The sequence below is a fragment of the Nyctibius grandis genome, chromosome 14 (assembly GCF_013368605.1).
Source record: "Nyctibius grandis isolate bNycGra1 chromosome 14, bNycGra1.pri, whole genome shotgun sequence".
NCBI classification, from domain to species: Eukaryota; Metazoa; Chordata; class Aves; order Nyctibiiformes; family Nyctibiidae; genus Nyctibius; species Nyctibius grandis.
In genome coordinates this window covers 7882237-7906097 of record NC_090671.1, presented here as the reverse complement: position 1 = coordinate 7906097, position 23861 = coordinate 7882237, and the positions used below count along the sequence as shown (strand labels likewise).

Genomic DNA, 23861 nt, shown 5'->3' with positions numbered 1-23861 from the left:
GCTGCGCTCGGCAGAAGGCGGGCTCCTTTGTCTGGCGCCCGGGGAAGCCGCCGCCGCGGGCGCCCGGCCCCGGGGAAGGCCCCGAGCCGGTTACAGCGGCGCTGCCATCGCGCTGTCGCCCGGGCAACGCCGCCGCGGGAGGAATCCTCCTCAGCAAGGAGCGGTGCCGAAGGAAGGCGGTAGTTGTTAACGGCGGCCGCTGAGGGGAAACGGGCGGGCAGAGCGCTCCCGGTGACGCGCCCGGCCTTTGCTGCAGGAGGCTGACGCAGACCCCCGCTTCTCAGAGACGGGGCCCAGCCTCTGAGCTCGACCCTTCCCTGTACAGGCTCGGGGAACCCCCCTTACGAGGGTGCTCCGCGATTAAAGCCAGCTGCGGGGGACACGTGTGCGGTGCAGCACGTACCGCTGTGCCTGCCTTACACCGGCAGGGCAGTTAGAATTGTCCATACCAGGATTCTACCTCATTCGGTCTGTTGCAATAGTGTGAGGTTTGATAATCTGTGGGTCCAGGGGATTCTTAATGCTTTTTGTCCTTTCACTTCAGCTGCCCTTATTTTAAATCAGGAAAAAATATAGCAGAAGCAAGGGTTGGAGCAAGTTAATGCCTTCTATCAGACTTGATGGAAAGACTGCTCAAGCCTTTTCCCCCTACACGTATCACAGGCTAGCTAACGAAAAGATGCCACTTTTTCCTGCAAACACTGTTTTATATCTTTAAGCAGCACAACTACAGCATTACCCCCTTCAAAACTGATTTACTTAAAAAGGATAAATAAAAGTAGGACCATATTTCATGCCATATGTACCAAACAGTTCCCAGAATAAGCCCCAAATCTGACTGTAGTGTTTAGACACAATTCCTAAATAATTATAGAAAACATCTTACACAATTTATGTGAAGTTACTTCTAAAGGGTTAATGAACATTTGCTGTTCAAATTATGAAGTATCAGAGCAAATTAGCTTCCCCCCTGAAATAGAGAACTATAGTAGCTTTTATTGATACACTTAAGTTATAGGGTTGCCTCTCTTGTCCTTCACTATCATATTGATTTGAAATCAACATCAGACACAAAATATTATCATAATACATCGTAATAAATCACCTACAGTATAATAGCATTTAACTATGATAAATGTTTTTGTTTGCTTCCATATGCAACTTTAGGACATGAGAATCTTTTTCTGATACTTCACTCACCTCGTGTCTGTGAGGTCCCCAAACACTGTTATGAAAAATAATAGTAATATTTTAATAATATTTTAAATAATATTTTGAAGACCTGTTAGGCCTTTCATCTTTTTGACTGACTGGACCAACATATCTAATGATATGGTGTAATTTATATGGATATAATGTCATGATACTGTATCAACATATAAGGTTACTGAAATTGGTTTGAGTATTTGCAAGCTGCCCTTCAAAAACTGAAAGCAGTTTCTAATTTTTAATTCCTCATAACAGGCTTCTGCACTCAAGCCATTATTTTAGAGTGTTTTTAAAATTATGACTGCTTTTATTAATTTTAAAACAAACCACTTCAGAATGCATATTTAATAAATATCCATGGTTTGCAAAACAGCCATTTACATCATGCTCCAACCTTCAAAGCTGAGGAAAAAAAGAATCTCATTAATTACAGAATTTCAGTTGATGCTGGCATTTGCTGTAAACTAGCTGTGTCACATCACCTCATAAATCGCTAACATTGTGACAGAAGATTGTCCCTTTCAAAAGATATATGAAAATGCAAGTATCATGGCTCATTTGCATCCAATTTATGTGACTCTATAACTGAAGTATTGCATTGAGAGTATTGCACACTGCAGAAAATAGGTTAAATTTTTTATATGTACATAAACAGCAACATTTCAGGTAGGATCAGGAGAGGCACAAACACAGATTTTTGTGTAGAGTTGGAAGAATTAAAATGCTTGTGGTGCTTTGAAAATTAAAATATAACCACTATCTTAGTTTCCATTGTGCATCTGCTTTCAAAGAATCATAACACTAGGACCTAAAGTAACAATGCAACAGCTGATTCTTTGACACATTGACACTACAGGGAAATATACTTCTAACTTTCCATAAACAAACTAATAACAATCCAGTAGCAAAACAATGGTTTCATCAAAAAAATGTTAAAATCATGGTTAAATTTTTAACCCAGAAGGCCTATGTGACCTCTGGAGAATTAAATCTGATCTGCTGTCTGACAAGTTGCAAATTCACCTGAAAATTTTGATCACCTGGACTTCTGATGAAAGCTTTGCCAAACGTGCACAAAACCCTTATCTTCCATCCAGACTTTTGAATTGGAAGTGTGCAGGTCCACCTGCGTAATGCAATCAGCATTTACAATAGTATCATGAACTATCATTAACATCAGCAAAAATCAGTTCCTAATGACAAGGAGATTTTCATATGCAAGATACAGGAAGGCTGGAAAGAAACAATTGCTGTCAACACAAATACAGAAAACAGGCCTATACAGAAAACAACTACGAGCTTCCTAGTAAAGTTAACAGGCTGCATTCATCAGAACGAAAATTAGGTGGAGCCAGTGTCTTCTTCATATTCTTAGTTACAATGTCAGTAACTGCAGCACATACTGCGCTATTCCAAAAGTGAAATCTACTGGAAGACAAATTTTGCTCAGCCTGCATTACTTTTATTTCAGTGAAATAAGTTGTTTTACAAAAAAGGTATTTTACTTTCTGAAGATGTGAAATTAAAAAAATTAATATGACTTACCTTTCCAAATGCACTTTAAACACTAATCATCAAGGCATAAAATAGATTTCAGGTATGAAACAGATTTGTGTGTACTTTACAATATGTATTATTAACCTGGTGGAAACAATAATGACTAGATTAATGGAGCTGTGTCACTCTAGCTACAGCCTACAGTGCGACGGTTTGCACTCAAAAGATCTGGAACAATATTAAAAAAAAAAAAAAGAGACTTCCTTAGTAATGTAGTTAAACCAGATTTTTAATCTAAGTGCTATTCAGGGGACTGTTTGTATACAGTATTCACATTTCAGCCATGTGGGGGGAGGCAAAAAAGAAGCAAACTGGTATCTGCTTGCATTGTATATTTTTGTGTCTCACTTTTTGCTGAAATCTCTCCTCAACCTGATCTCGGTCAGTCATCACCTGACAGTCATGGAAAGATGTCAAAGGGACCCCACGAGCAATCTCTCAGATCAGGCCTCTAATGTCAAAAGAAGTGGTTGATTGCTACGGCACATAATCAAAGTAGACTCATCCTTTGTCTCAGTGGTACTGGGGAATTACCAATCTTGCAGTTGGCATCCGTGCAGATTTAAGGCAAACTAAACTGTGTTGTCTACAGAAGCACATCTAACTTCTGATTTTTCTGTTGGAGAAACTTCAGCCAATTGGTTTCTTCTCTAAAGTTTCAGATTGCTGTTAGCATTTTGCCCAATAAGGCAGGCATTTTTCTAAAGACAGTATTACTTAAAGTGGGATATGATGACTACAAGGTCAAGTGAAAAGTAACAGCTCCTCCCTGTTAGAGCCCACAAGTCATTTTGTGTTCCAGGTTTTCTTCTCACCTACATTACTCTATCATTATATTAAAACTTTTTCTATATGGAATGTTCTTGTGATAAACACACCTGGGCACAACACCGGAGATCTGAATTCCTGCGCTATATAGTTTGAATGACCTTGCCAAGTCACTCTAACAATCAAATCCACTAGCACTTTGGTGGAAAATTTACAAGGTGGATGCAGCTGCATTTTAAATATTGGACGTGTGCAATGGCAAGGCTCTTTCCCTCTCATATATCCTGGAATATGCATACTGTTCCATGCAATTCTAACCAGCAGGAAGAGAGCACTTAGCTCCACATTCATTAATCTGCCTTTGACCCATTGGGTTTAATTAACCTTTTCTGCTTTGTTTGGGTTGTTTTGTTTTTTTTTTTTTTAAAGATATTCCAAATTTGGATGGAAAAAAGATGCCTGTTTTTAAGTAACTAGGTGACCTTCACATTAGACACTGGACGGCACACATCACTCATAAGTAACGTTCTCTGCAATTGCCAACTGGACCTGTGTTGGTGCTATTGTGCAGTGACCGAGGCTGCCCTGGCTTGTTCTTGATACATAGAACAAACTCGTTCCTAGGGCTGAAAATCCTGCATTCTTTAATACACTTAATTTATCTGTGGGAATATTAGAGAAAAAAAATTAAACATCATCCATGTGGGACAGAATACCAGTCTTCATACTTTACTCTCTATAGGCCCTTTCATCCAAATAGTTCAGAGCACTCTTCTAGAACAGATAAATGTTTATCTGCTATTTGTAAAGATAAACTTAAGCATAAAACAAAATTCTCTGAGCCAGCCTTATGGCTGCTTTCACATCACTCATCTCTACCACGTGCTACTGTTCAGCTGTTAAAACTAACCCTGCAAGTCTATCTTTGTTACTTTTCAAGAGCTACAGTAGTACTCCATTGACAGCTACTACTTTAGACATTCTGGCTTCTCCTAAACTTCTGCAGCCAGTGACTTCTGTTGAGTGGCAATTTTTCTTGAGAGTCATTATACATCATGATGGTTTAAACTCAAACCTGTGGTAACAAAGCATACTCTGTTGTTCCATAGGACTGCTGTGAACCACAGCTAAAAAACTGTTGCTCCAATTCCTTATGTTGGTCTACTATATATATTGCTGGTGGCAGGCAGACATGAATCAGGAGCATAATCTTTGGCTGCCAAAAATCCAGATGTCATTGCACTTATATGAGCAAAACCATAAATGTCAGTACCTTTGTTTTCCCTAACAGAGGCAAAATAAGTTATGCTTCTGAAAGCCCAGTTGTGCTGGTATGGCTGTTTTTTATGTAACTGCCATTCTGGGATTGCCTTGCCAGTCTAAACACATGCATATTATACCAAGAGAGTACTCAGATTTGACTGGCACATTATATTGTTAAAAACAGAAAAATTTGCAACTGCCATATTGCAAGGATATCGAAACAATACACATCTATCACATGCTACATCTGTAAATCAAGCAGACCAACAAACAGATTTATGCAGCAAAACAATCGGTGCTGAGTACTTAATCTCCATGCTACGTGTATTTCGGACAGTTGGAGTACACTTAGCGGATCTCTGCGGCACATCTATCAGTTCCCTTCCATCTGAAAAGTTTAGTCCCTGTGATCTGAGGTTGCCCTGGAATGTGAGCCAAAGCACAGTAAATAGGGACTATCAGAAAAACCATGTAAGGGCACTACTAATCAAACTAAGGTACTAATGTAGACTCTCTGCAATTGAAAGGACAGTTAATTCCTCTCTAAATGCCAGCCATTCAAGTGAGACATGACAAACATGAGATGGATAAATGCATTTGATTAAGACCTTGGCTCTGTGGTTATTTCCAGTAGCTATTCACAGCAGAGCTAGTACAGGGAGAGAAAAAAACCTAGCTTTCTCATTCACCTTTTTCTTGGAAGAGTACATTCTTCTAACGAGAGGCAAAAGCCTCAATTATTGAATACTAATTATAATGTTGTACCACAAGAAGAGACACTACTGGCTCCACATATTCTCCAGTTTATTATTTAATCTATCTTAATTAATGTCTGAAAAGTGATGTGGTTTCCTCCACCGAACAGAAGCAATCAATGTGTTTACACAATCTGGTAGGTTACTGACCAAGGCTGGCTCTGTGCCTATCGGGGCTGTCAGATGCGATAGCCATTGAAAACACTTCCTCTGTCACCAGAGGCAACCTCGTAAAGCACCTTACTGCATTAGCAGGCACTGTCGTTTCTCAGAGCCCACAAAAAAGAACCAGCTCATAAAGTTTCATAAAACAGTTTCATAATACTAGGTCAGTTTCAGAACATTTTACTGAGAATATTTAAACATATAATGATTATCAAAAATGTTCTGAAGTCCCACGAATTCAGAGCAAGTTAAATGAGGACTAAATACGCTTCTAAGTGCGCACGTAAAGGCCAGCTTATACATTCGTTTAAATTATTTCTTAAGCTACTATTACATAATCATAATTGTGGAGACCAAGCATACAGTAACATCATTACATTTCATACTAATTTTCATAGATCAAAATGTATTCTGCACAAATTATTTTCATAACAATTATTTCTATGCTATTCAAAATAATTTAAAGAAGTTGAAATCTTACACCTACATAACATCATAGCTTCAGTGGAAGCTTTATGATCTGTGCACAGGGTGGTTGTTCTAGTTTGGGGTTTGGTGGGGTTTTTTGTTTGGTTGGTTTGGGGTTTTGTTGGGGTTTTTTTGCTCAAAAGAATATACCACTGAACGCCATTTCCAGCTCAAACTCTTCAGGAAAGAGATTAGGACTTCACATGCATTTTTACAATGTTTTAGGAAAAATCAATGTTTTGCCTGTTGAGACAAATATTTAATAATGCAAACACTACAGTTTTAATAAGTAATGTGATCATTCAAGCTGAGATTTAGTAAAGACACAAAATAAAATAAATCACAGAATGAGATGGAAATGAAATGCATCTGAAAAAGGTGCCATTTTAGCAAAGATATTCAGAATATGGAAGTTATTTTGTTTTACTCACCTGTTAAATCTAATGCCTCCATTGAAGTCACTATCAAGTATTCTTCAACTTTGCAGTCCTACTTGCCATTTATTTTACCTTTGTGTTGTAACAACTTTTAAAAACATACGCTCTCTAGGAACACATTACAGAATTCTCTATGTAGAGGGACCTTTTTGGCATGGTTGAATACAAGTTATATCAGAACAGATATTCCATTCTGACAGTGAATCTGAATTCTCCACCAAATTATCTGTAAATATACTTTTATGTATGTAAATATATATTGTTTTATATATAATTTATAAATCTATTATATATTTCTCTATATAAAACAGTAGCTTAATCAGGCCACACAAAACTTCATGTATAGAATAAAGGTTTCAATAGAGTGCCAGTAAATATTCCTGACATAGCCTGGATGTCTTAAAGCTACACTGTCCATCTTTGTCTACTTGTAAAATAGCCACTTGTTTTCCATTCAAGCTTTTGCAGATAATCTTCAGAACATCTTTCAACGTAACAGATTTTCTTCATTATATTTGTTCTCTGCTAAATTAAGTATGGCCTTCTCCTCCACTTCATTTCTGCAACTTTAATCTGATACTGCCTTTTCATTCAGTTTGTACGTTCTTGATATGGGATGCTCCAGAGATAGTTACTTTATATATAAACTTTATATATTCAACATTTTCTTCACTCTGTTCACCTTACCTTACATTTCACAGCATGAGTCATACCGATGGGTTATGTAATTCTCACTTTATTCTATTGCCTTTCCAGCTGATTACAACACAGATTCTATTTTCACCATGACAAGACCATTTCCTATATCCTCAGTAGCTGTCAACAAGACTTCTCTGCAGAAAATTCAGATGAAGAACATTAGCAGTGTTCTATTACATGAATTTGAATGATACAAAACTAATTCCTAGTAGCTACTATTCCATATAAATAGGGATGCTTGCTACCCTATTTATAGCAAATGTGCCATAAATGTGCATTATTTAAGTTCTTCAAGCTAAATTTGAAATGTAAGATGCTTTAATTATTGCCTTATTACTGCTTAGTATTTCATCGATTCATTTTGAAATTACTTATTTCCTTCTGATAATATGAAAACAGTATTCCAAGTCTTATCAATATTTTGTCTTTGGTTTGCTATATTTCATTTGTAACAATAAATATCAGTTAAGCTTTGAACATACTGAGGACCTCCAAAGGCCTAATTCATTCTCTGGTCTGTTAAGAGTATATTTAATTAAAGCTACTGATAACAGGGAGATGAGACAATTACATCTCCTCCACAATGTCCAGGTATGGCAGAACATTAAGGTAGTCTCAACTTGGTGTAACAAGAGCGTCTCAGGTCTGCCCAAGATCCACTTTTTCCCCAGTGAACCTGGATTCTTGCCCTTCAGTAGCATTTTGTGAGGCTCTGGCTTTTTACTAAGGAAGCATGGGTTTTGCTCTTTCCTTTGCATTACCTGTACTGTATCTCTGCTGCAATTATTTCAATTTTTGGGGGGAAACCTGAGCCCCTCAAAGTACTTTTAACATATATTTATCATCATACTGGTTTTCAAGGTCCCTGATAATGACTAACTTCTCTTGTCACAAACATCTGATGCAGTCACCTAATTTCAAGACCAGTAATCCAGACCAAATGTATCTTGTTGCACAGACAAGAACTGGCAGTGACAACTTTAGAGGCTCGTGAGTTAATAAAGCTTTTCTTTCTACAGACTTTGGAAGTTTCCCTGGATTTCATTTGGGTTGCCACCTTAACAATGACAATACCAGTTGCTTGCCTTCTCAAAGTGACTGTCAGTTTGAAAAGGTCACTGCTTGTAAAGCTAAAACTAGCTCTGAGATGGCTCCACCATTTTATAGGCAAGAATATGCCAGTTCTTCTTAGGGCTTGCTTGGCACATTCTGGTGTTAAGATCTGAAGGATCCAATCCAGTCTGCAAGGGAGAAAGCAGATTCCAAGTACTCTGAGGTCATGGCAGGAAGGCGGATGCTCGAGACATTGTTTCAGACATTCAGTGTTTGAGAACCTTTGTGTTTTCTACCAGATCTTGCTGTGCTTGGAGTGGAATCCAGCCAGGGCTAGTAACAAGAGGACATTTGCTTTTGGGAGGGGAGGTGGCACACATTGTTTGTCAGAAGTTGGAGAGTATTTCAGAGAATTCATTACTGTGACACTTGCTCTGGGAACATTCCAGTCAATGTATTCTGTTTACTAACCTGAAAAACAAAGCAAAATGCCCCAAACCTGGATTATTAGCTTTAAAGAAATATTTTCCAATTTCTTGCCTGGATAAGACAAGTATAACCATGCAATAGCATAAAATTAAAAAAAAAAAATACACACAACAAAAACCAAACAGAACTCCCAGAAAAATACAGCACTCTTAAAAAGGAATTAAGTACCAGTAATGGACTTAACTTAAAGCTCTTTCATTTCTAATACCTCATGAAAGATTGTACTTCATCTTATCACACAAAGGCAAAGACAAATTAACACAAACATATGTGCAAAAATGCACAATCTATTAATGTTGACAAAGACTGGTCACCAGATTAACTTTATTCTGATTCTAGTTTTGAACACACATTTAAACAACAATTATGAAACAATTTTAAGCAAAAAAATATAACTGAGTTTTTACAGATATTTTAAAGTTTCTTTCACTACCATTTTGATAGAAAAAAAAGACAGGAAACAAATCTCTTGCAAATTTGACCATGAAAAGATGTTATATATAAGCAAATGTAGTAAAATGCCATGCAATAGTTTCCTATATACACTTTTTTTCCTTTATAACCTTTAAAACTGGTATTTAAAACTCCCTTTTATTTTTAAAAATACTTTTATAAAAATAAAATACTTTCTGTTAACTTTAACTACAGTTTACTTTTTCCAGTGGATTAACTGAAAATATAATTAGTACACAGCAAGTTATGCACTTCATGAATACCTGATCATTTCTATGGACAAGCACCATTTGCTGATATCTGCACTGCAGTCCTGATCCTCTTTCCACTGAAGCCAATGGCAAAACTCTCATAAGCTTCAAAAGAAGTTAAAAAAATTCACTTTATTAACTATTCTGACATAATTTTAAAAAATAACATTCGAGGTTTTGGCTCTTCACTTTTTGTTTTATTTTGTCAGAAAAAGCAAATCCCAGATTTAGAATTTTGATTCAAGCAAAGCAAAATACACTACTGTCATCTATTTCTACATCTAAGCTGACTTGCTTCTCTTTTGCCTATACATAAAAAATAAGAATAAATTTTCATTATTACAGAACTACTATAAAAACTAAGGTTTATAAATGCTTTTAGCAAGAAATGGCATGCAAGCATTTTGCTTGCCATTTAGGTAATATTCAAATGCACACTGGTGATTTTTTTCTTAAGATACAAAAAAATTTGATACGCAAACTCTCAGCAAGAGCAAGCCATCGAAGTCAAGTTTTGTTTTTAAATATGCCCTTGTCAAATTCAAATTTAAGACTGCTATGGCTATTTCTTAGCATATAAAAATAATAATAACATTTTTATTCATACAAATATATGGTTTAAAACGCCATCAAAAAAATCAAAAAGGGCTAACCATTTCCTACAGCTCAGAAAGACAGTTGGAAGGCTGCGAGTTTGAAACCATGTACAACCCAAGACGATATTGATCGTCTTGCAATCAAGGTGGCCAAAAAGTCATTTATATAGTTCTGAACAAACAACCTGTGACTAGTCATGCAAGGGGTCCTGGTATCTAGAAGCTATTTAAATACGCAAATACAAAGGAAATATCTGACTAAATGCTGCTTTAGCATCTCCTGGCAATTAGAAGTCTGGGAAGAGACTTTCACAGTACTTCACCTTAATGGCAAGTCTCATTTACTGCTTCCTCCATTACAGACACAAAACACACGCACTAGTGAGAATGCTTGAATGCACAAGCTGGAGTACAGAAGAGTAGTTGCACATATTCGTAAACAGTATCAGAACTCTTGCTACTGTGTAATAATTAATAACCAGAGGCTTGTAAAAAGAACACATTCAGCATATAGATAGAAAAAAATAGCGATGATCCATTACTAACTTAATATTCAGCATTCAAAGTAAGTCAAAACAGAACACCAGTAGCAGCAAAATAACTTAGGGTTTTAAAATATCTTGATACTAGCTAGAATCTTCTATCACCTACACTGTCACTGAATAATTGAAAAAAGCATGCATTTAAATAGCTTTTTAATTCACAGATGTTAGAACATACGAAGTGCATCTTAATACCCAACCTTTTCAGCAATTTAAAGACTGCAATGTCACCTTACAACAAATAGCTATTTTTACTAAAAATCTATGAGCAGTCACTCCAGGTTTTGACATATTATACCAATAAAGAAATTAAGCCATGACTGCACATGTGTAAAACAGCTGACATATGTGAACTTCATATTCAGCTTCTGTTTGCAAACAGATACCTATTTCTTACCTGCCTGCTGGCGAAGAAAAGAAGAACAATATTGCTAATCAGGAAACAAGATGTCACAATACACATGATTTTATTCTGGTAGAAGATAAGCAAGTCTGCTCCCATGTTTTTTTTTAGTTTCTACTGAATAAAGCTGAACACAGACTGAACTTAATCTCCTATCTACTCTCAAATCAAGTTTAGAAATAAGATCTATTGCTGTACTATCTGTAGGAAAACAAATGTAAAGAATCCCCTCGCTCTGCCCTCCCCAGGCAGAACATTGATTGCACCATGGCACTACTGAAAAGCTTAACTGTTACTAAAGCAGTTAATACTACAAAGATAACACATTTGTTTAATGCACAATGACATCAGCTATACAATCTTAAAAGCGTATGTTGAAGGGAAAGCAAAGTGTGGTAAAACCTTCAGGTAGAACAATAAAAGCAGCAAATGTTTCCCCTCCTCTGAACTGAAAACACATTTAAAAGTCTACTTAAAACAGATTTGGGGGAAAAAAAAAAAACAAAAACACACACCCACAAAAAAGCAATGACTTTGTCTTGGGCAAAGATGGCCTTGCCCTGGAGGCAGGGTGATATTTAAAAATTTATTTCTGATTATAAGTTGCTACTTAATGTAAAAATAGTTTCTTCTTTTGGTTTTATCCAAAGGATTTGTGAGCCTGATAGGGTATGCTACCAGTTTATTTAAACTTTTGCTTTCCTTGCTATTTTTAGCTTGTGGAGGCTGGCACAAAACATTTACTAGAGCTTAATGGCTTGCTCTCTCATTGCTTTTATTACAAACCATTCAAATGGAAAGTTGTTAAGTGTGCAGTCTGAATTCATAGGTGCTTGTTTTCCACTGGTTGACATCTGCATTGATCATGTTGCGCTCTGTGAAAGTAACCCGTCCTTCTGAATCAATGAGAATGACAGTGTTAGTCCTGAAACAACATAAGGATAGAAGGTTAAGCCTTGTGTCCCTTATATAATTTTGCAGGGTCCCATCCCTCATCCCCAAAGGTTTTAGCTCATTTTTTTCCTGTTAATTCACCAGTAAGAGGTCCGTATTTTTACTTAGTTATCCTTGTTTCCTTTGAAATAGTTAGACTGCAGCCTGTGAAGCAAGGGGAGGAAGATGCTGCTTTATTATTTTAAGGCTTCATTATCCCATATTTAAAATGTTCTTTGAATATATTTTGTAAAGATACTCAGTTTTTTAAGTTGGTATTCTGAGAAAGAAACCATTGCAAATACCTACAGAAGTAAGCGCTCTCTGCTTATCAATTTACATCTCTACAGTGGAAATGGCTGACTACACCAGAGACGAATCTGACAAAATTTTTGGCAATCTTAGAATTTCCTACCAGAAGCAACAGGATTCATCTATAATTTTGTCCCATCGAGAATTAAACGCAAGATGCATTGCATTATTCTATTCTTGTATCTTTGGTAGAACAGTCTGAGCAGAAAGTGAGAATATCTCAGTAAAAACAGCAGCATTAGGGGAAAAGTGGAAATATGTGTTCTTTTGAACAAGAGTAATAGGTTTTTAATGTATGAAAATGGCAGCTACATATTACAATGACACACCTAAAGAAACCTCTAACTTAGCTATGCAGATGAAACTATTCTTACTCTTGGAAGAGAAATGCGTTCTGCAGTTCCTCAGATATAGAAAATAATTATGTTTTTCTGCTAAAAACATGATTTCAAAGCTTTTCACGTTTTGATAAGTTCAAAATTAGATGTGGTCAGATCTGCTACTACACTGGAGAACCAGGAGAACCGTATTATCTTGTCTTAGACGAACTGAAGCTACATCATACTCCCCACCAAAGATGAACCACAATGTGTGCTTAAAATGCTCATCAGCAGCAAATCTAAGACACCAGAATACTGAGTAAGGAAATACTTTACTGAATTATACTTGATTAATATCTGAACAGATTTAAAGCAGTCACTATAAAGTTAAAACTTATAGCAGTATAATTGTGATTTGAGATATGCACTGATCCAGTACACATCTACTTCTATGATTTTTTTACCTTGTTCCATAACCTGGGCAACGAACACAAACAGCTGCATATTTGTTCAATATAGGACGTATATAATCCTTCCCTTGGTCTTCAATCGCAGGGTCTGGTAATTGACTGGAAAAAAAGTAATAAAGTAATTTAAAAAAAAATTAATTCTCCAATATTAACACATTCGTCCATCTTGAACCAAGCTGTGTTGACTGAGTGTTCAAAAAGTACACAAGTGTGAATTGTGTTCAAAACTGAAGTATGAGAACCAAAGATAAAACAGCTTGTAAGCTCTTTCCCTTACAGATTCTATCAAGGTCTTGAACTTTTGTCTCACTTCAAGACATTTTTTTCATATCTTGACAAGTCTTTTACTTTCCTTGTTATTCTTTGTCTTTCTGTATTTTAGTTTCAATTAAGACATTAATGATCAAGTAATTTGCGGCACATCACATAAACCAGCATTTTTCCAGTTAGATTTCAGTTCTTTTTGTGTCGAAGAAAGATCTCTCTGCTTCCTTCAATCTTGTTTGGAATACCTGGAAAATACCTAGGACAATCCTTGAAATAAAATTTGTGAAGATGCAGCAGAGGACAAGGTGAGATTGTGCCCAAATTTCTTGACATATATTTCTATCAAAGCTTGAAAGATATTTAGAAACATAATTTTATTATAAAGCATATCAAGCTTCATTTATTGTAATTAAGCAAGTATCAGCATCCCACAGAAGAGCTGCTAAGGTCACAAAGGTTACTGCAGCAACCCTACATCCCTGGCTTTCCCTTCATGTCACTAGAACATATTCTCAAATGCGAGCCATAAGTACAGCTTCCTATTTCAATAATTAAAGATTCCAGTTTTATTTAACAAAGTCCAATTTCACTATTATTCTAGTAGGTTTGTGTTTGATTTTTAAGCTTTTTCCATCTTCAAGAAATAATCCCATTTCTGCCTCCTAGCACAGACCCAGTGGTACCTATAAAATAATAATAATAATTCAGCAGCCTATCAGTTGTACAGTGAATGCTGGGGAGGAGGGCAAAACAAAACAGACCAATCAATTCAGCCCCATTTTCAGAGCTCACCCTGATCTGTAGAGGAGACTCTGCAATTTGTTACACTGTAACTAACCTTTACATCTAACTGGAATAATTTTCTTTTTTGTGGTGGTGAAGAAGAGGACCTGTGGGTGTTTCAGGGAGAAGCAAAAATAAGTGCAATTCTAGTGCGAAAGAGCTACTAAGCTCTTCTCTCTCCTGTACTGGGCACATGGCTAGAACATACCACGACGCAACACAAAAGGCACAGAGCAGGGCACGTCAGCCTGTGAGAACTGTCAGCCTCTATCTCGTACTCCACCACCAACCACTGTACCAACTTAATTCCTGTAATACACACAGAGTGATCATAAAGTAATATGCAATAAGATATTTTAAGAAAGTTCAAAGCTACTGCATATCCATGTCTTCATATTTATTATGAAAAGATCATTTCATCTTGAAGTGTGCTTTGGAAAGGTTACAGTCTTAGTCTTAAATACTGCTTTTTGTAAGTAAATATTTCCATTTTTTAGTCAGATGGGATCATACTGAATTACTGATCATTAAGAGAAGGTATTTGGACTGCATTGTATCTTATACCTTTGTCTTTTTAATAGTAAAATGTAATGTATAACAATTTTTTAAAAAAATCACTCGATCTGATATCAGATGAAAACAGTATTTAAGATGGCTTAGCAGACTTCCCAATTACTACTCATTGCTCAGATGTCTGAGTTCTTATGCAAACACTTATTTTGAACCACTGAAAAATGCCACAAACATGAATGTTGGCATTAAAATTGACTGATGAAGTTAGGAAACTGGATCTATCTACCACAAACAGCTTCGCTTCAACACAAATCACCTCCTAGACAGGTAGAAGTCAGGCTAAACATGTAAGTTACTGAATGGTGAGCAATGACATGAATTCAGACCACAGCATCTCTTTTACCCTGCTCTGTGTCTGGACATTTAAATGTTATCAATTTCCTTTACTTCTAAGCATCTAGCTTCTGGGGTCAAGTTCACTGCGCAGCCAGTAGTGAGTGCAGGAACCTTACTTAGATACTCAAACTCATCTCTTGGGAACTTCCTTGGCCAGAGGCCTACAGCTGAACTGTTCAAGTACTCCCTTATCTCCTACCAGCATTTAGCCTAAAATAACAGCACTTTCGAGGAAGGCAGCTGGTTCTACCCTCTGTGTCTCCTCTGGGTAGCAATACAGAATAGCTAGCAGCTACTAACACAGACCTGCTCATGTAAACAAGTGCTTACTCTGTGTGCAGTAAGAAACTGAACTTTATCCTGCAGCGAGCCTCCACAAAGCTTACAGCAAGCAACTTACACGTCCCTTGTCTTGCACTCATTACCCTTAGAGAAGTGCAATCTTTAAAAGAACAGGGCACAGAGAAATCAGTGTACAGTCTATGAGTATTAAGACTACAGTAATAATGTTTACTGCGTCTGCTGATTAAAAGCAGTATTGTTGAAAGTCAGTCTCTGTGGAGAGAAAGAACACTGCTTTTGCCCTTCATTACCCAGCTTTTTTAGTCAGTTAATATAAGGCAAAAGGTTCTTTTCTGTCAAAATAGTTTCTACATGCAATTTTTAAACCAGTCATATCACATGTTGATTCAACCCTGGCTATCATGTTCTTACGGCTCTTGATTATTCATCACTGTAAGAAGCTCCTGCACCAAGTCTTCTTTGGTAAGGTCTTGACTTCTCTTGACCACTTCTGTGAAAAGCTGCTTCCCATATTGAAGTTTCTTCCATGGTGTATCCAACAAAGAATTACTCAATCCATATATTCCTATATATACAAAAGAAAAAGCCCCAAACAACTTAGTAAGCTCTGCAGCAAAGAAAATTAACTTATGTACTATGGAAAAAATAACTTCACAATTATCTTATCCCACATTATTTGCAGCAGTTATTTTTAACCTCTGGTTTGCTAAACTATGAAAAAGGTACAACAGAATTGTATCATTTTTGCACTCTAGTCTTTTCCAGCTTAGCTATATTAATAATAATTTTTTTTTGCCTCTGATTTTACTCTTGAAAAACACTGCAAGGCAACATTTGATGACAAGAAGGAGCGTTCTCTTTACAAGTACCCTATATTTCTCACCAGAATACAAATGAATAAGCACAAAGATTACCAAACCTCATCTCTCCCTAAAGACAGTCATGTATACAGAAAAGGAATTTGTTGTTGAAGCATGAAGACCAGAATTACCTTTACTACAGTCTGCAGATACCTAAAATTTGTGATTCACTTTCTCATTATAAGGGGCCAGATTTTTTTTTTTTTTTTTTTTTTGTACTAAAACTTGTTTTGTGCTTGTAGCTGTACAAAACCTAACAGCTGTTTCCAAGAATTTATGCTGTAATTGCTACAATAACTATTTGCCTACTGGCAGCAACATTTTGACCATCAACCTAAGCAGGCAAAATAAGCCACTGTCATTAACTGTTACTAACCAGCTACATTGCTCAGAGCCTTTTATATGTCTTTGTCCATTTAAATTGGCCTTTTGGTGATGAATTTTGGAGTACTGTTATACGTAGTTAGCTAGCAAAGGACTAGATTTTTTTAAATCAAGCCACTTGATAAGACAGATACAAAAACAAAACCAAAAAAAAGTTGTTTTTTTTTTTGTTGTTGTTTCTTTTTTTTAAAGCCAACTCTGTCCCTAGGGGAGCATAGTCACACAATGCCCTTAACACTGCTGGGCAAGGAGAGTTAGGGTCAAGTCTAAGAACCTTTGAAAATTCTATTCCTCAAGACAGACTTCTGTCCTTCAGCCACAGTTACCTAAGGAGCATCCCAATAATTGCAGTGCAGGTGGGTACACTGACACAGATAGAAGCTTTTAATGAAGTACCGATTCTTTACTGAAATCTATTAGTAAATACTTAAATGAATTTAAGGACATTTAATTTTTTAAATTTTTTTTTTCAAAGAATGCAAAGAAAAAGCTAGTGAGGACAATGCTTAAACAGGTAAATTACTAGAGCAATACAGCTACATTCTGACTCCTTTAAAATAACAGAGAGTAATATTCAGACCTTTCTGAAGAAAACCTACCAGGATTTAGGAAAACAGGTTCTGGTTCTCCTTTGTTTCCATAGTAGCAAATTACATCTCCTTTGGTGGTACTGAAAAATATAAACAAGAATTTCTCCTTGAAAAAACATCAGCTTCTATATTTGATTATGCTCTAATTTTATGCAGTCTTCAAACACAGCAAGATGTTTCTCCCACTGTTACTACTATGATACCACAGCCCAGAGATTAAATGATGAGTTATATTACTCTCCTCCTCTCAAAATACTGTATTAGCTGTACCACTGTCAAATAGCACCATTATAATTTTTTAAACATCACTGTAATAAAATTCAGTAAAAACCCAGAACTGCTGCACGGAAAGCAGACAGGCTTATGATAAAAATCTGCCTGATTTTGAATAACTGGAGATTTAGTTACTTGGGGTAACGGGGCACGTTAAAACAAAAGGACAATTCAACACAGCAAGTCAGATTTTCCCATCATCTCTTTTGAATCGCTACTGCATTCTAAGTCTTTGACTCTTCTTCCTATCACTAGCTCCTTCAGTTAAATTACCAAGATATTTCACATTTAAGCTAGATGGACACTATTACATATTTTCTAAAATTTCAAATACAAAACTCCCATACATTCTCCCCTTAACTGGATTCTGACAGGTCTTCAAGAAGGCAGGAAAAACTTTAGATAGCCAGAGAAGTTGAGCCATACTTTATTTGGCTGCAAATTCTAAGCTACATATCTGAGATGCTTGGGACCTTACAGGAATAAAAAAGGAATGGGGTTCAAAGGATCAAGAGACCTGCTATGAGGAGATCTGGGTGTCTAAGTTCAGTTATTAAAAAAACGAAACTTTTGGAAACAGGATGATGTTAATCATCTTGCTCAAAGCATGTTATGACCCTTGCAAAGCCTTACATAAACAAAGACTAGAGCCAGGCTGAAAACTGAATGGAAGTTATACTTAATATTCTCAAGTCCTTGTTTATTAACATTAGGTTAGGACCAGCTGGTTATTTTAGCAATGTCAGGTCTCTCCTCTCCTCAGCATTCTTTATATTTATGCCCAGTTAATGGTTAGAATGAAGTGATGTTAACGTGTATGATGCGTGTCTGTCCCAGCTGCGGTTCAACACCTTCCTGCAAGCCTGGTTCTGATCGGTACATTTAGAGCTGGCACACAGTTAGCACTAATACTAGAAAGAATCCCTTGGCAGCTAAAAAAGGAGAGCATTGAGCTGAGCTGTCATTAATAGACCAGTCTGACTTCTTGGCCCCGCTCACACGCTAGGATACAAGAAGTCATATACTCGTACACTGTCACACTGCATTTTTCCATGAACAGGGGCATAGAAAAAGCAATGTGTGAGTAAACTATTCTAGGTCTCCTCAAGTTGCTAAATTGATGTGTTTCATGGAGCAAACTATTTATATTGTATCTCAAAAGCAAGAAATAGTACTTTGAAAAATATAATCCATAATTAAAATCCAGTTGAAATTAATACAATACAGACAATGACTAAGCACAGGGAGAACAAATAAACTAAAGTAAAAAAAAAAAGGAAAAAAGTTGGCTGCTAATGGCCTATTTTAACATCAACACTTGGGTCATTAGAAAAAATTAAAACTACAGTAGCAATTATAAATATACTACAAGCATTTTATGTATTAAGCAAATAAAGCAAAATTATTAAGGTCATTTAGGGTTTTTTTTCAGTTAAGATACCAGCAATTACACAAACTATTTTATTGGTGCATTAACTACTTTCTTTTCAAATTGTCAAACCTGTATCTACTGTAGAAGGTCTACGAAGAGAAAAGATCAGAGCAATTGTTATCACCTGAGGTCTCAAAAGACAGTTTTAGATTGAAAGGTAGACAAATGGCCCAAGCGAGCCCTTGAACACAGCTGTAAGACAAGCCCTGTCATAAATGAGACCACACGCTGAATACGTACGCACTACTGCCTTCCTTTAGCAATGGCTTTTGATGTGGAAGAGTATTACCATCTGGCATCTGTTCTGAGATTCTCATGGCTGAGAAATTCAGTAACAAGATCCCCTGGAGTTTAACAAAAAGATGGGCAATACACACAAACTGTAGGGTCACTAATTAAGGACACTTGTATCTCTTTGTTTCTACCTTCCACATTCTCCCAGACGTGTGTTTTCTGTTACACTTACCTCCACTGCAACACTGCTGCTGTCTTCTGTCAAAAGACAACTGAAGCCTTCCAAGAGACTTCTGAAATGGCAACACTTCCTAAACCTAGTGCAGCACGCCAGTCAGCTACTCTTTCTTTTATCATTTGGCTCTGCCTATTTTCTTCCTACTGTTTACAGATACTCAGTACTAAGCATAAAGGCAGCAGCCAAGATGAAAAAGAAAAAATCACTGTAAGCTTGATCACAGCAATAGCCTCAAAATGCTGGCCTGGACTCTGATTTTCTTCCCTCCCAGCTTTACAAGTATAGACACCAATTTCACTGGAAGTAATAAAGGCATAATTAAAGTGATGACAATAGGACCCAGCAGACTTTTTTTTTTTTTTAAAATCCTAGCCATAGCTGACAGCAGAAAGAGAAGAAACTAAAACTACATAAAAATTATGCTCTTAGATACATCATTCTGTCAAAAAATGTAAGCAATAATAAATATTCTAGGCAGCATAAACCTCTGTAGTAAGAGATGCTTCACAGCAACGTAAAAGCCTTGCAGAGTTTGCCAGAATTACTACTTAATGCTGATGAAATATAATCAATGTACTTCTGCACCCCTACCCTGCTTCAACTTCAAGGCAGCTCCAAGTCATGTTAAAAATATAAACAGAAAGGAAAAGAAAAAAGTAATGAGGCAGTGAAGCTCCACAGGGCGTGGTTATCGCTAAGTGATCACTCCCCTGGGCTCTGAGTGATCTTCTAACAGGGTGAGTATTTTACAGACAAGGACATTGGATTGTCTTATGAATAATGTGTGCATACATTCTTTGTGCAAGGAAAAAAGATTAAACTGGCAGCTTGAAATGCTCAACAGTAGTTTCAACTGAGTAGTATGGTTCATGAGCTAATCAGAAAACTCTTTTTGTTCTGAAGCTAAAAAATCACAAACTCCCACACGCACCAAACCACCAACTATAAAGCCCAAACATTTTTGTACATATACCACTTACCACCAAATAAAATGGTGAAAAGAATACTGCTGGATACTCACAGCGTACAATGTCTGCTTTTAAAGCACTACTCTGATTTTGTTGTCAGTGTCTAAACATTTATTTGGTGTTGCTCTAATTTTTTGAGCAGAAGCTGACACTAGAGGGAATAGATAAAAAGGTTTTTCAGAGCTTTTTTCCTTTCTCTTGACATTGGACTGTCCATCTCATTGGACTTGCAAATGACTGAGGATCTACACAGAAATATTTCAAAGGTGGTAGTACAGAATCACTACAGAAGTACCTGGGCACCTCATTTTCATGAGGGAGTCACTAGGAGCAAGAGAGATGTACTCTGCCGAAGGTGGTATTAGGACAGACAATGCATGAGAAGAAATGTAAGTGAGCTTACAGAGCAATCATGATAACTTGCCCATCTACATTCTTTCCACACCAGCAGTCTGACCCTGTCTCACTTTTTACTGGAAAGGCTCCTCATTCTAATCTCAGGAGAGCAATCACGTCCCTCCCACATAGCCTTGTCTTAATAACCACACTGAACGAGACAGCCTATGTTTCTAAAACCTAGTCACACTGTTCAGGTGTTTTAATCTTATGAGGCCCTGCACTATCAACAGTTCAGTTAACTCTTCTCCCAAACACCTTTTCTTCAGTTTAGTTTTTTTACCTCATCAACGACGTTACTACATAACTAACCAACTGTAGATTTCCACATTAAAAAAAGAAAAAAAAATGCAGTCTATATATATTTATATATAAAACCACTTTTAAACATATATATATTTGTATTCCCCCTGCCACACACACATTGCAACCCCATTGTTCTGGAGATCTGCAGTTTCAACTGGAACTCAGCCCTATCCATCATCACATCAAGGATAAAACCTATTATTAACCAAACTTCACTCTCCAGATCAGAACATGAAGATTACGTTCTAGTACATAATCTCTACTTTCAATACATTACCAAATTAGTCAATGCAGGTGATGGTACAATTTACTACATTTCCCCTGGAGGGATTGAAAACTGCCTGTCCCAGGGGAGAGCAGAAAAGCTTACATGAAAGGCCTTTTTCTGCAGCTCCCTCCAGCTGACTTGATTTCTAAGGGACAATTCATCTATTCCTCACGGAGAAAGTGATTCACTCCTCTTACACAGGCATCTTGTTGCACATAAACAATATGGGCTCTAACTGACAACCTGTCAGAGACTCTAAACTTGCTGCGAGAGTTACAAGAAGCTGCCCATTCAGTTTGTCCTTCAGGGCAGCCTGTATTACACACTTGGCAGGATGGAACACAGCGAGATGCTGCCACAACAGCCCTAACGCAAGTCTAAGATACCCATGGAAGTCTGAGAAACTGTAGCAAGATTTGTTGGACATAAACAAAGGTTTCCCCAAGACAGAAATGCTGTCCCAATCATCAACAAAAGCAGCTCACTATTACTTCAGATATTACCACAAAGGGAGAAAGGAGGAAAACTGCTCTGAATCTTAAGCAGACATTTTCTTAGAGTCCAGTCCAGCTTCCGATACCTTTGTTCCTCTCTCATCAGACCTACTGATAGTCAAAACTGGAGGAGCAGCAACACCACCTTCTTAGAAGATAATTTTGCAGCCACACAAGACTCCAAATATGCCATATGCCATACATTCAACATAAAAGTACATTCAGCATAAAGGGGTAAGTATTCCCGATTCTCATACTCGGCAGGTACAGCAAGATGATAAACTGAAAGGATTAGAAAACTAGAAGTACTAAGTATTTTTTCCAACACAGTATTCTTATTAAAAAAAGAAATGAATAGAGTTTAAATTGACATCATGAGATGCCACAGAGCAAACAGATTACACTAAAAGTGTCAAAACCCATGCATGTTTAAAATAAGAGTCACACAAAGCTGTGGAAATAAACGACGAGATTTTACAACCCGCATAGTGGTTTCCAGCTCTCCTCCTCACATCACTGCACCTGAATCATCCAGCATACTGTCATCATAATAACACAGAGAGAAGATAAAAATTTCTTTTCCTGAAATGTGTACCTGAAAACTCAAACACTGTAAATATCTCTAAATGTGCTGCTTACAGTCAAGCAGTATCATGTGCTCAGATATACCCCTCCCCAACAGTGCTTCATTTACACTTTCAATTTGAGTTTCCTCTCCATTTCACACCACTCTAACAAAGCCAATCACTATTTGTTACACAACAAAAGAACACGTTAAGAACAGTCTTCAATCTTTTCTTTGAACAGTAACATAGCCCAACAAAATAGCATCAACTACAATAACATTTTCTATTTACACAGAAAAGTAGCTTCCATTTATATACTTTATTTCTTTCAGGAGTACTTCTAATTTCCTAAAATGGCAAGTTTACATATCTTCTAGAAATTGCTCTGCATCATTAGCTTGCCAAGAATTTCATTTCATCAGAGTATCCAAGGCTAAGGACATGTCAAAATGGAGAAGTTAATCAGCACATGCAGCTTTCAGAGTGATACTCAGCAAGGAATTATGACCTGCATCACCACAGAAAGACTATTCAATTGAGTGTACAATTCCCTACCAGCCTTGCATGGAGGAATAAACAAACAAGAACAACACTTGAATGATTGCCTTAACAAATAATGTCCATCTACTTTAATATCATTATACTAGCAGCCACTATGACTATTCTATTTACCTAAATTAGAACAAAGAAACTCAAACCTACTTACTGCTTGCCAGGTCACACCTTGAATGCCACATTTGCTCGAAAACGTTGGAAGACTATTCTTCTGTTATCTTTTCAGTTACAGATAGTCTTCCAATTTATGAAAGCTAGCCAGGCAGCAACATGCAGCAGAGAGCACAAAAAGTCAAATCCTCTGACCATGGTCAAAATTAATTTTTGCTTTCCCATCCTATCATAGCAAATTAAAAAAAAACAAACTCATAGCCTGGCAGAATTTGAAATAAAGGCCTTTCAAGACAAAACACTTGCAGGAAAGTGGGAGAGTAGGGAAAAAAATGACTAAATCTGAACCACCATCTGAAGGGAGTCTAATACAGAAAGTGAAAAATGTAAACAAGGCCAGTTAGTGATAGGGTGCTAGAAATTATTTTCACCGAAAACAGGAAACACGATGACCTTCTGCTTTAAGTAGATGTGGTTTCCCAGAAGCATGCAGGAAAGCTGAGTGGGACAAGACAACCTGATGGTGCAGGGCCTAATAAGATTAATGCTTCTGCAGAAAGTGCGCCAAAGCAGCAGCGTGCTCTTGGCAATTTATACCTGGTTATGGTCATGAAGCATGCATCTAACAGAACTGATACATTGCCTGGAGATGACTTAGCCCTGGGTTTCCTTTCTTCTGAATCAGGCATAAAACAAAGAAAAATCAGCATGTATACTTGTGTGCACACACATTCATGTGCAGTGGAAAGGACTGTGCCAAGCACATTGACTATAATCAAGC

General features: G+C 37.0%; 1 protein-coding gene across 4 annotated transcripts in view; it reads right to left on the bottom strand.

Annotated features, from left to right (window-relative positions):
- Positions 1-5853: 5853 nt before the first annotated feature.
- TANGO2 (transport and golgi organization 2 homolog) overlaps positions 5854-23861 on the bottom strand; it is a 33221-nt gene continuing 15213 nt past the window's right edge. Inside the window, exons 6-10 of one of the 4 annotated variants that reach the window (XR_011049191.1) lie at positions 17249-17319; positions 15817-15970; positions 13138-13242; positions 9580-12033; positions 5854-8845 (exon numbers count right to left, since the gene is read on the bottom strand). Coding sequence is in view for 3 of the 4 variants with exons in the window: in XM_068412269.1 (XP_068268370.1) it covers positions 11913-12033; positions 13138-13242; positions 15817-15970; positions 17249-17319 (451 nt within the window). In the remaining variant the exon portion in view is untranslated. Of the gene's footprint in view, positions 8846-9001; positions 12034-13137; positions 13243-15816; positions 15971-17248; positions 17320-23861 lie in introns of those variants that run through there. The other 3 variants (XM_068412269.1, XM_068412268.1, XM_068412267.1) reach the window with 3 other exon arrangements.